This window comes from Triplophysa dalaica, chromosome 21, assembly GCF_015846415.1.
Source record: "Triplophysa dalaica isolate WHDGS20190420 chromosome 21, ASM1584641v1, whole genome shotgun sequence".
Lineage (NCBI taxonomy): Eukaryota > Metazoa > Chordata > Actinopteri > Cypriniformes > Nemacheilidae > Triplophysa > Triplophysa dalaica.
In genome coordinates this window covers 13,920,906-13,934,408 of record NC_079562.1, presented here as the reverse complement: position 1 = coordinate 13,934,408, position 13,503 = coordinate 13,920,906, and the positions used below count along the sequence as shown (strand labels likewise).

General features: G+C 37.2%; 1 protein-coding gene across 1 annotated transcript; it reads left to right on the top strand.

Moving 5' to 3' along the window:
* The first annotated feature begins 29 nt into the window (after positions 1 to 29).
* itih3a.1 (inter-alpha-trypsin inhibitor heavy chain 3a, tandem duplicate 1) lies at positions 30 to 13,458 on the top strand. Its single transcript, XM_056735566.1, has 22 exons — positions 30 to 185; positions 449 to 481; positions 6,304 to 6,327; positions 7,360 to 7,514; positions 7,601 to 7,705; positions 7,791 to 7,953; positions 8,031 to 8,141; positions 8,228 to 8,356; positions 8,837 to 8,953; positions 9,030 to 9,198; positions 9,313 to 9,438; positions 9,682 to 9,863; positions 10,875 to 11,060; positions 11,305 to 11,444; positions 11,559 to 11,707; positions 11,795 to 11,821; positions 12,002 to 12,052; positions 12,156 to 12,269; positions 12,361 to 12,562; positions 12,642 to 12,814; positions 12,894 to 13,005; positions 13,126 to 13,458. Exons 1-22 carry the CDS (start codon positions 81 to 83, stop codon positions 13,268 to 13,270), a joined length of 2,718 nt encoding a protein of 905 aa, XP_056591544.1. The 5' UTR covers positions 30 to 80; the 3' UTR covers positions 13,271 to 13,458.
* Positions 13,459 to 13,503: the final 45 nt, after the last annotated feature.

Here is a 13,503-nt window from a genome sequence, read left to right as displayed (position 1 = left end):
TCTAAACAAAGAAAAAAAATAAAACTGCTGGATTTCAGAGTGTTTGAAATCATACTGAATGCAGTAGATTCAGATTCATCATGTCTGCAGGCTGGACTGTGCTGTTATTCTGTCTGTTTGTATGTATATATGTACAATCAGGCTCTTTTGAGACACTGGTCATCTCCGAGGCCAGTGAGCAATGGGTAAAACTCTGAAGTTTCCTAAAATAATTATTTTAACTCATGTTGGTGTTGGTGAACTTAAATAATTGAAATTCCAGAAACATTAAACTTCCTTTATTTAAATTTGAATATGTTTAATATTTTGCAGTGTGATGGTTTGAGAAAAGATTTAGGGGTAGCATTCAACATTATAATTTCAATGAAATAAAAAGTAAATTGATCTGTATGATATGAATAAAGAATAGAAATAAAACGTTTTAATAATGTTTTAACTCTCCCTGCAGGGCAGTCATGGCGACGGGAATCGACTGTTAAAGGTATTGACCATTCAAAGTTCAGATGGGAGGATTTTTTACACAAAACATTTTTTGATCTGTGAAGTGATTCACTGTAAAAAAAAAAGTAATTTTCTGGTAGCTATAAAAATACCATAAAATAACAGTTTTGTCATGATTTTTTTTTATAGAAAATGTGCAGTCTTTTGCTGTTATTTTATGTTTTTGTCGTATTTTGAAAATACATGATAATTTGGGGGAAAACAGAAAAATTCTGTAAAATTACAGGTTTGTTTTACAGTGTAGAAAAAAGCAATACTGATATGGAGGACCAGGAGAGTCATGTGTAAAGTAATAAAGCATTTCATTGTTTAATAACTAATTCTTCAATAAAAATAGGCATTAATCCATTTATTTCTAATTTCATTTTTTAATGGGCAATAAAAAGCGTGATTGTAAAAATAATTATTAAATTAAATATTAATCCATCAATAAATACTTCAATTTAAAAAGGGACTTTTAAAAATCAACATAAAACACGAAATAAATACACCATTTTAAAGCGCATTAATGAATTCCTTTATAAATAGTGGAATTTCAAAATCTATTTCAAAATGTGATTTAAAAAGAAGAATAAATAATTGGATTTACAAATTAAACTAGAAATAAAAGTTTTAATCCGTCATTTAAAAGACTATTTCTTTTAGCATTTGCATTTCCATTTCCCCTCTGCATTTCCTTATCCGATTTGCTATTCGATTTGCCAAGTCATTTAGCTTTTCCATTTAGCCTCTCTATTTACCATTTCCGTGACACTCTGGGGCCTTGCATGCTCAAAGGTAAAACAATGCAAATTAGCCGCGGTGAGACAGATGTAACAAGCTCTCTGATTGGCTAGTTCATTTTACGTCATGTTCAGAGGTGTGTCAGATGAGCAATGGAGAAGAGAGAAGAGTCTGTTGTTCACTACACGTGTAACCAGCGCGTTATCAGCGCCTGCTTATTCTCTAACACAAATCATAGAAAATGAAACTTATTGTTAGAACATGTTAGAACATTCATACTGCACGTGGAAGCAGCAGTGCTGCGGTCATTTTGGCGCCGAGTCTATTTATGATGCGATGCTTACATGGAGTAAACGTGACACAAGTTACGGTGCTTATGGCCCAAATGCTTATAGATTCACGCGAAATGTAACAGTTTTACCATTAAAGCATGTAACTGATGTCAGCTGTGTTTTAATCCGCCAATATCTACTCTTTATGAAACCGCAAACACACCATGGTGTGTATTATATGCATATAGTAGATGCAGTGCCGGTGTTACAAATTTTCTGTTACCCGTGATATTTTGAGACCGCAGTAGGCGCTGTTGTCACTGTCGACAATTCTCTACGCAAAGAGCGTAAATTCGGGCGAGGATGCCCTTTTGCTCGTGCGCAGCTTTTTAATGTCGTGCAATAACGCGCTTAGTTCTCGTGCACGTTACTGTGAGCGGGCTTTTCGGAAAGTCTCTTAAGAGTGATGACGTGACGTGAGTGCCTGAACACGCAGATTGAACTGTACAAATCAGGATCATTTAATTCCTCTACTGATTGCGTTTGGCATTATTGTGATTGCCATGGTAGTTGTTTTATAGCCAACATGTAGGTGTGTGTATGTATATATATATATATATATATATATATATATACATACATAAAAAGTGAATACACACACACATATATATATATATATATATGTGTGTGAGTGCGTATTACCCTTTACCCAAATAATAGAACAGCAATCACGACAATCTAAACGTTGTCCATTTAAGAAACATGGACATAAATGAGCTTTGTGTTATACATAAATACATAAATACATGCATTATAGGCTATAAAATGTACATAAGAACATAATATTATAAAATGATATGTTTATAATGTACAGAGTAACCTTGTAGTACAGCAGCTCACCATATTTCACTATGCACGGTAACAGGCTAAAAAATCTTTTAGCTTCCCCTGTTTTACACAGAATATCCTTATTGTTCTTCATATTCACTCTTTTGACATGTAATGCCTTCTGTGTCTTATCCTGAAGAGAATTTAGCTGTGATGATAACAGTGACTGTGGTACAGCAGGTCACCATATATCACGATGCTAACTAACGGCCTAAAATAATCCGTTACCTTCCCCTGTTTTACACAGAATATCCTTATTGTTCTTCATATTCACTCTTTTGACATGTAATGCCTTCTGTGTCTTATCCTGAAGAACATTTAGCTGTGATGGGAATAGTGACTGCGGTACAGCAGGTCACCATATCTCACGATGCACAGTAAAGGCCTAAAAAAATCTGTTACCTTCCCCTGTTTTACAATAGAAGAGCTATCTACTTTCGTATCATTGGTAGGTAATGTTAATAAACACCTGAGAGAAAAGTACACTAGTGGGCATGGCTATAGGCTTTTCAAATATTCATTATCCCCATAACTTTCTGAAATGAGTGACAAAACATATTGACCTTTTTCATGGTATTCTATTTTTTAAGCTTTATTTTTATTAAATACTAAATAATTATTTTTTAATATTCTTCCCATCTCCCCATATCGCACATGCCAATCATGTGGGGACTCCGTGAGCTAGTTTGCACCAACTGGAAAGCAGATTAACGTGATCGGATCCCTGATATTATATCTGTGCAAAATGGATGGTAACATGCAGCTGGGACTGAAGAACTATCTTTTAAAAGGGGAAAATCCCAAAGATGCTGATAAACAGCAGTGTTACATTTTTAAAAGAAGAGCTAACTACATTCGTATCATTGGTAGGTAATGTTAATAAACACCTGAGAGAAAAGTACACTAGTGGGTATGGCTATAGGCTTTTCAAATATTCATTATCCCCACTATAAATATAGTCTTACTACAGTAACTGTTAAGCATGGTATTTGTGTTTAATTTGTTATAAATCAGCAAAAGCATCGATCGCTATTATTTGAAATTTTTCACCCATGTTGTACATATTTATTATGCATGCATGGCAACAGTTCATGGAAGGACGTTGATAGCATTTATAACAGATTTAAAATAACTTAAACACAAATTCAAAAATATTTTTTAACTAAATTATTACAGTATTGTATTTTTAGTAATGTAACATTTGAAGGTATAAAGTATTCATTTTGTGATGATTTAATCACATGTCTCAGCCAAAAACGGTGTGACTTTAGTGGCGCAAAATTTTGGCTAATCATAATCATAGCTAGCAATGAGGTCAGAGAGGTCCAGATAGTTTTTTAATGGTCATAAAAAAATAGAAAAAATAAATTAAACTGTTTTCAAATGTATATAAAACATACTGTCATACACTAAATCGACAACATCTTTAACAATAAATTATTATCAATTACAATGAAGTTAACGAAAGCAAACACAGAACGTTCCCTCTAATATTGGTTCCCATTTGGTTATTTTTGGGGAACCAAAAAAGAACGTGTAAAAAAGTTTCCATACAGAAATGGGATAAAGGGAAAGCTAAAAAATAGAATATAATAAAAAAGGTCAATATTTTTTGTCACTCATTTCAGAAAGTTAACCCGTATATTATAAAACAGGGGAAGGTAACAGATTTTTTTAGGCCTTTACTGTGCATCGTGAGATATGGTACCTGCTGTACCACATTCACTGTTATCATCACTGCTAAATTCTCTTCAGGATAAGACACAGAAGGCATTCGATTTCAAAAGACTGAATATGAAGAACAATAAGGCTATTCTGTGTAAAACAGGGGAAGGTAACAGATTATTTTAGGCCGTTAGTAAGCATCGTGATATATGGTGACCTGCTGTTCCACAGTCACTGTTCTCATCACAGCTAAATTCTCTTCAGGATAAGACACAGAAGGCATTACATGTCAAAAGAGTGAATATGAAGAACAATAAGGATATTCTGTGTAAAACAGGGGAAGCTAAAAGATTTTTTAGCCTGTTACCGTGCATAGTGAAATATGGTGAGCTGCTGTACTACAAGGTTACTCTGTACATTATAAACATATCATTTTATAATATTATGTTCTTATGTACATTTTATAGCCTATAATGCATGTATTTATGTATTTATGTATAACACAAAGCTCATTTATGTCCATGTTTCTTAAATGGACAACGTTTAGATTGTCGTGATTGCTGTTCTATTATTTGGGTAAAGGGTAATACGCACTCACACACATATATATATATATATATGTGTGTGTGTATTCACTTTTTATATATGTATATATATATATATATATATATATATACATACACACACCTACATGTTGGCTATAAAACAACTACCATGGCAATCACAATAATGCCAAACGCAATCAGTAGAGGAATTAAATGATCCTGATTTGTACAGTTCAATCTGCGTGTTCAGGCACTCACGTCACGTCATCACTCTTAAGAGACTTTCCGAAAAGCCCGCTCACAGTAACGTGCACGAGAACTAAGCGCGTTATTGCACGACATTAAAAAGCTGCGCACGAGCAAAAGGGCATCCTCGCCCGAATTTACGCTCTTTGCGTAGAGAATTGTCGACAGTGACAACAGCGCCTACTGCGGTCTCAAAATATCACGGGTAACAGAAAATTTGTAACACCGGCACTGCATCTACTATATGCATATGGTGTGTGTTTGCGGTTTCATAAAGAGTAGATATTGGCGGATTAAAACACAGCTGACATCAGTTACATGCTTTAATGGTAAAACTGTTACATTTCGCGTGAATCTATAAGCATTTGGGCCATAAGCACCGTAACTTGTGTCACGTTTACTCCATGTAAGCATCGCATCATAAATAGACGCGGCGCCAAAATGACCGCAGCACTGCTGCTTCCACGTGCAGTATGAATGTTCTAACATGTTCTAACAATAAGTTTCATTTTCTATGATTTGTGTTAGAGAATAAGCAGGCGGTGATAACGCGCTGGTTACACGTGTAGTGAACAACAGACTCTTCTCTCTTCTCCATTGCTCATCTGACACACCTCTGAACATGACGTAAAATGAACTAGCCAATCAGAGAGCTTGTTACATCTGTCTCACCGCGGCTAATTTGCATTGTTTTACCTTTGAGCATGCAAGGCCCCAGAGTGTCACGGAAATGGTAAATAGAGAGGCTAAATGGAAAAGCTAAATGACTTGGCAAATCGAATAGCAAATCGGATAAGGAAATGCAGAGGGGAAATGGATAGGCAAATGCTAAAAGAAATAGTCTTTTAAATGACGGATTAAAACTTTTATTTCTAGTTTAATTTGTAAATCCAATTATTTATTCTTCTTTTTAAATCGCATTTTGAAATAGATTTTGAAATTCCACTATTTATAAAGGAATTCATTAATGCGCTTTAAAATGGTGTATTTATTTCGTGTTTTATGTTGATTTTTAAAAGTCCCTTTTTAAATTGAAGTATTTATTGATGGATTAATATTTAATTTAATAATTATTTTTACAATCACGCTTTTTATTGCCCATTAAAAAATGAAATTAGAAATAATTGGATTAATGCCTATTTTTATTGAAGAATTAGTTATTAAACAATGAAATGCTTTATTACTTTACACATGACTCTCCTGGTCCTCCATATACTGAAGCCCCTAACCACACCCCTGATCCTAACATAATACAAAATACAAAGTAGATTGTAGGAATTTATACAAACAGGTGTTGAAAATTATAAAAGTAAAGTGACATTTTGACACAATTGTGTTGAAACGTCACAAAATCCGAATTGAGCCAATTAATAAATCAGTACTTTTTGTAGAGTACTTAAAAGTGTACAAACTTTACACACTTTTATGTTTACAATGATCTATTTCTCTAATTTTTCTCACAGAAGCGAAGTGTGAGCAACAGTCAGGTGGGATGTCTTCTTCACACAACAAACATTTGCACATAAAAACAAACATTTAACATTTACATTTAGTCATTTAGCAAAAGCGACTTACAAAGACTTAGGGAGCAACAAGCGATGGGTTTTAAGTAGTTTTTTGAATGTTGTGAGAGATGTGGTTGACCGGACAGAGTTAGGAAGAATGTTCCACCATGAAGGAGTTGTGAATGAGAATGAGTGGGAAAGTGATTTACTGCCCTTATGAGAAGGCAATACAAGACGCCGCTGGTTTACTGAACACAGGGATCTTGATGGGGTGTCGGAGTGCAGGAGGGTGTGAAAGTAAGCCGGTACAGATCCAGTGATAGTCCTGTGGGCAAGCATTAGTGACATGAATCTGATATGGGCTTCAACCGGTAGCCAGTGGAGAGAGATGAAAAGGGGAGTCACATGAGCCCTTTTGGTCTGTTGGAAGATGAGGCATGCTGCTGCGTTCTGAACCAGCTGGAGCGGTTTAATAGCCTTTGCAGAAAGACCAGCAAGGAGAGCATTGCAGTAGTCCAACCTTGAGATTACCAGGGCCTGGACAAGGAGTTGTGCTGCATGCTCAGTGAGATAGGGTCTCACCTTTCTAATGTTGAATAAGGCGTATCGGCATGACTGTGTTGTCTTTACAATGTGGTCATTGAAGAACAGCTGTTCATCAAATATGACTCCGAGGTTCCTGGCTGTTTTGGAAGGAGTGATTGTGGTATTGCCAAGATGGATGTTGAGATCATGTCGAACCGTAGGGTGTGCCGGGAAACACAAGCAATTCTGTCTCGGCAGGGTACAGCTGGAGATGATGCCCTTTCATCCAAGCTGAGATGTCCTCGAGGCAAGCTGTAATGCGAGCTGCTACAGTGGCATTGTCTGGGTGAAACGAGATGTAGATCTGGGTTTTTTCAACAAAAGTTCTCATGCTTGCAACATATTTACATTGACTCATACTCAAACAAACTACTGTCCCCATTTATTTATCTCCAAGGTCTTGATACAAAGTCTTCTCTTTTGCTTTAGATAGAGGTGCAGAGTGTAAAGGTGGACTGCAAGGTGACGTCACGTTTTGCTCACACCGTCATGACCACCAAAGTTCTCAATAAAGCCAACGTCTCGCAAGAAGTGTTTTTTGAGGTGGAGCTTCCCAAGATGTCCTTCATTACAAACTTCAGCATGTCGGTCCTTTCCCATATTATAAAACATCAATTCAACAGACATCACGGTGCAGCATGTTGTAAGACACTGAATGTTTGTTTTACAGGGAGATTAACGGGAATACATATACTGGTGAGGTGAAAGAGAAAGAGAAGGCCAAGCAGCAGTATGAGAAGGCTGTATCATCTGGACGGACTGCTGGACTGGTCAAGTGAGAAGAACTCAAAGAGTCTAGAGTAAATGAACTTGATGTTCTTTGCTAACATCTTAATTTTTACTTGATGTTTTTGTTTCAGGGCTTCGGGTAGAACGATGGAGAAGTTCTCAGTTAATGTGAATGTGGCAGCAAACAGCAGCATCATATTTACTCTCACCCATGAGGAGCTTCTTCAGCGCGTGTTTGGCAAATATGAGCTCATGATCAGAGTCAAACCCAAACAGTTGGTCCATCACTTTGAGGTTCTTTATTTTGCATTAAGCATCCAAATTCAGATCGTAAAACAGACTGAAATCGAATAAGTGTCTTTCATCTACAGATTGTGGCAGACATCTATGAACCACAGGGCATTGCGTTTGTAGATGCCTATGGGACATACATCACGAATGAGCTGCTCCCTCTGGTGGAGAAATCTGTCAGTGAGAAAAAGGTGATATGATTCAAGTCTGATAATCAATAGACAGCATTATTCTATTGACCACTGGTCATTTTAATCTCTTGGGCTTCTCTGTTAAGGCCCATGTGTCATTTTCTCCAACACTGGACCAACAGAGGACTTGCCCTGTCTGTGAAGGCACACTTATCGATGGAGATTTTTTTATCAAATATGATGTGGACCGTGCTCATGACGTCGGAAACGTTCAGGTCAGATATCATTTGGATTTAAAAAACAATTAAACGGGTACTGTCAGCTAAGAATTAATACATTTTTGAATTAATAATACTCACAAACACAAAATTTTCATTTGTGTTTCTTTCTGTCATCTACTTACAATAATTCTCCCAAATTTGCGGAAAAAAAATGCTTCCAAAATTGCATTACCCTATACATTAATATATAGGTATGTGCAATCCACTGGGATCAAACCCACAAATGCTCTTACCACTGAGCTACAGGAAAGCTTGTGAAAACAATGACACTTACGAGAAACAGCAGGTGAAAACAATGCCATCTAATGGCAAAAACAAGAAACAATAGTTTCAAATCCTGACAAATTACTTGGTTTGATTTTGTTAAAATTCAACAGACACTGGACTGTAATGGCCACAATACATCTATAAATGCTGATTAAATTAACATTTGTAATAGTCTCTTGTAACAATAAACACTTTTATCATTTGCAGATTGTGAATGGGTACTTTGTGCATTTTTTTGCACCAACCAAGCTTCAAAGAGTTCCGAAGTTGGTGGTTTTTGTTATAGACAATAGCTATTCCATGATAGGGAATAAACTGGCTCAGGTAAGTCGGGGTGTTTCTAAAAGTCATGTGATAACAAAGTTCTTGTCATCCTGAACATTTGATTTTTGGACGATAGACTAAGGAGGCAATGTTGACCATTCTGAGTGAACTTCCAGAAGACGACTTCTTTGCAATCATTGTATTTTCAACAAACTTTATCTTGTGGAGGCCACATTTGAGCAAAGCAACACAGGAAAATGTGGAAGATGCCAAGAAATTTGTCAAAACTATTGAAGTTATTGGGGGTGAGTGCTAACAAGATCCAAGACATTATCACTGGGTAAACATTATACATTTAATTTATAAATGTTGATGTCACTGTAGCATTATAAACCAGTATTTTTATGATTGTTTTTCAGGTACAGAAATGTATGATCCTATGATACATGCTGTGAATATGTTGTATGAAGAACCACTCAACGGTACAACACCACCGAATGCCATACCAATGATCATTCTACTGACTGATGGGCAACCAAACACTTGTATGTATATAGACGCATCACCAATATTTGACTTTTTCCATCATTGTCCTTAAAGAATAACATAGTGTTTAAAGCTGTCTTGGAGCTAAAATGCCTTCAATTATCAAGATGTCTTCCTTTGTTTCTCATAAACGCAGTTCTTTGTTTTTGATGCATACAGGGTACATTTAAATTATTCATGTGATTGTCCTAGCTTGTTAATTTATATGAAACGTGTGAATATTATTTCACACTCATTCATAGATCCGTTAAGTCAACTCCAGATCCAGGAAAGCATTCACAATGCCATTGGTGGGAACATCAGTGTGTTCTCTTTGGCCTTTGGCAAATCTGCAGATTATGGATTTTTGGATGTTCTGAGTAAGCAGAACAATGGAATCGCACGTAGAATTTATGAGGATTCAGACGCTCCACTTCAGCTAAAGGTAGACATGTTTTGCCTAAAAATGTAGATCCCTTCAGCTTTGATGAAGTCTTGAAGTTACACTGAACAAAATTATAAGCGTAACACTTTTGTTTTTGAGGGAGTGTGCAATTGGCATACTGACTGCAGGAATGTCCACTAGAGCTGTTGCCCGTGAATTGAATGTTCATTTCTCTACCCTTACCCATCTCCAAAGGCGTTTCAGACAATCTGGCACTACATCTAACCGGCCTCACAACCGCAGACAACCTGTTACCACACTAGCCCAGGACCTCCACATCCAGTATCTTCACTTAAGTGTGACTTTCTGCACAAACTGTCAGAATCCGTCTCAGGGAAGCTCATCTGCATGCTCGTTGTCCTCATCGGGGTCTCGACCTGACTGCAGTTCGTCGTCGTAACCAACTTGAGTTGGCAAATGCTCACATTCGATGGCGTCTGGAACTATGGAGAGGTGTTCTCTTCACGCATGAATTCCGTTTTTCAATGTACAGTTGGCAGACCGCGTGTCTGGCGTCGTGTGGGTGAGCCATAACCCTAAACCAGCCAATGAAGAGATGTGGACCAACATTCCACAATCCACAATCAATAACCTGATCAACTCTTTGCAAAAGAAGATGTGTTGCACTGCATGAGGCAAATGGTGGTCACACCAGATACTGAGTGGTTTTCGGACCCCCGGACCCCCCAATGCAGTAAAACTGCACATTTTAGAGTGGCCTTTTATTGTGGCCAGCCTAAGGCACACCTGTGCAATAATCATGACGTCCAATCAGCATCTTGATATGCCAAACCTGTGAGATGGAGGGATTATCTCGCCATGGAGAAGTGCTCACTATCACAGATTTAGACAATATTTGAGAGAAATAGGCCTTTTTTGTACATAGTCTTATAGATATTTGACTTCAGCTCATGAAAAATGGGGGCAAAAACAAAAGTGTTGCGTTTATAATTTGATCATGAGAGCTAATGAGAAAACTGGCAGGTGGTTTGCTAATGCTTCGTTTTCCAGGGATTTTATGAAGAAGTGGCGAGTCCTCTGCTTTCAGATGTGAATTTTCACTATCCGGACAACACTGTCAACTCACTGACAAAAAGCCACTTTAAACAGCTCTTCGAGGGCTCGGAGATCATGGTCGCTGGTCAACTTAATGACTTAGAACTGAACAACTTTCTAGTTGAAGTAACCGCACAAGGGGTGAGTGAATTAACCATAGCTTCAAAAGTGACAAATTCTGTGAAGTATTCATTTTTTGTTTCTGACATAAAACAGATTTCAGGCAGTATTTTAACTTTTTATTATTTTATCAAATTAACAATAGTAGTGATAATAATTATTTGAATAATATTTATACTATATAGCTTTTGTATTCTCATTACCAATTCTCCTTGATGGTAATTTGTATCAAGGGACTGATCCAGGTTTGCTTGTATTGCAACAGTTGGAGAATCATTTTGAGGTGAAAGGTCAAGCACACGCTGAGGAGTGGAAAACCTTATATCCTGATGAAGAGTATGTCTTTGGAGATTTCACAGAGCGTCTCTGGGCGTATCTGACCATCCAGGAGCTCTTGAATAAGAAGTCAGTTTGTAAATGCATTCTTTGACACCTCCTGCACACTTAAAAAGGAGAAACAAAACTGTTCACTATTAAAAAATCATTTCATTGGCCCAATGTAATAACATTTTCTCACAGAGACAAGGTTTCCCCTGAGGAGAAAAGAAATGCCACCGCTGAGGCTTTGGAACTCTCATTGAAGTACAACTTTGTCACACCACTGACATCAATGTTGGTCACCAAACCTGAAAGTGATGACTCGTTCATTGCCGACAAGTTGACTGAAGGTACCACAGAGCATGAAAAAAAACTGCTCAACATGTGATTCATAATTTATGTTTCACACTCGCTCTTTTCTTTGCACTGATTCACAGAGCAACGTGGAAATGTTCCAAGTAATGGTACGTCTACACCGCCACATGCTGTTCAATGCAACTTTCTTTCACGTCTGACTTTATATCAAAGAAAATGCCACACATGGACCCCTATTAGAGCTTCATTTACATTTAAATTTCTATAGATTCTTTCACATTTAAAGGATTAGTTGATGTATTTTTGACTAAAAACTGTACTCCTTGCAGATTACAGAACTGTACCAGCAAGGCACAGCTACGTAGCACCTACAAATTATGGTAAATGCTTTATTACATATAAAATGAAATGCTAAGTGAAATGTGAGGTAAAGAGTGACAGTGTCGTTATCAAAGCATGCATTATTTGTTTGCTATTAAACAGTTGATGGAGATCCACACTTCATCATTGAACTCCCACGTCACAATGATGCGCTGTGCTTTAACATTGATGACAAACCCGGTACCATATTTAACCTGGTTAAAGACCCACTGACAGGTACGCACAACCGTAAAAAGCAAATCCTGTGGAATTGAACAAAAAATGGGAGCAAAAGAATGTTGATGTTGCTTGTGATGTATGTACACAGGTATTGTGGTTAATGGACAAACCATTGGAGATAAGAAGGTGGCCCCGGGGAAGAAGGTGAACACATATTTTGGGCGGTTTGGAATCATCCATGAGAGGTTTGGTATCAGATTAATGGTGAGCACAAAGGAGATCTCCGTGTCTGAGGAGGGAAAACAGGCAAAGGTTTTTTGGACCGATACTGGCACCATTAAAGGGCTGAAGTGAGATTTTATTTATGAGGTTCTGCTAATGTCATTGTGAGGTAACAGTCAACTGAACACTTTGCTTTTCTTTCTCCAGTATGGATCTGCAGGTAGTGAAAGATCGCAGTTTAACGGTGACTTTGAGGAACTCTGTCAAGTTTCAGATCATCCTTCACAAAGTATGGAAGGGCCATCCGTATCACCAAGACTATCTTGGATTCTACACCCTGGACAGCCACCTGCTATCAAACAATGTTCATGGACTGCTCGGTAAACCATCTTAAAACGTCACCAAACTATACTTTGTGCAAATTCTGAAATGTTTTGTCATGTTTTTGAAATGATTCAGGACAGTTCTATCACGGGCTGGAGTTTGAGGTCAGTGACCTGTTTCCAGGAAAAGATCAAGGCAAACAGGATGCTGTCATGTTCGTGAAAGGACATGAGCTTGTTGTTACAAGGTAAATTTAAGCCACTAGATACTGTAGTGTAGCGTTGTCCTCGAATTGAACATGTACTTTGAGAAACTGCATCATGCCTGTGAGAGGTCGATGTGACACCGTGTCGTTTTCTATCGATAGGGGTTTGCAGAGAGATTTCAGAGAGGATGTGAAGAAAGGAGAAGAAGTGCCTTGTTGGTTCATTCACAATAACGGCAATGGACTGCTCGAGGGAGTTCACACAGACTACATAGTGTCTGGTCTCTTCAAAATCAAACAGGAATGAGCTTTTTCGAGGAAAAACTGATTACATTTAGATAAATTTAAAGACATGCACATTTATTAAATGTAATTTTAACAAATTATTTCATCATATAAGAGGCTTATATAGACCATACAATTGTAATAGAGATATTTCTGTTATCATAGGGCACAGATTTCAAATGCAACAGAATTAAACTGCACTGAACTCAATTCAATACAAGTTTATTTATATAGCACTTTTCACAATGTACATTG

Excerpts from the sequence above, each read along its gene's own strand:
- itih3a.1 (XM_056735566.1), top strand. The coding sequence starts at position 81 with ATGTCTGCAGGCTGGACTGTGCTGTTATTCTGTCTGTTTGTATGTATA. Across the intron at positions 7,954-8,030 it reads AGTTGGTCCATCACTTTGAG|ATTGTGGCAGACATCTATGA; the intron begins GTTCTTTATTTT and ends TTTCATCTACAG. Across the intron at positions 8,142-8,227 it reads AATCTGTCAGTGAGAAAAAG|GCCCATGTGTCATTTTCTCC; the intron begins GTGATATGATTC and ends TTCTCTGTTAAG.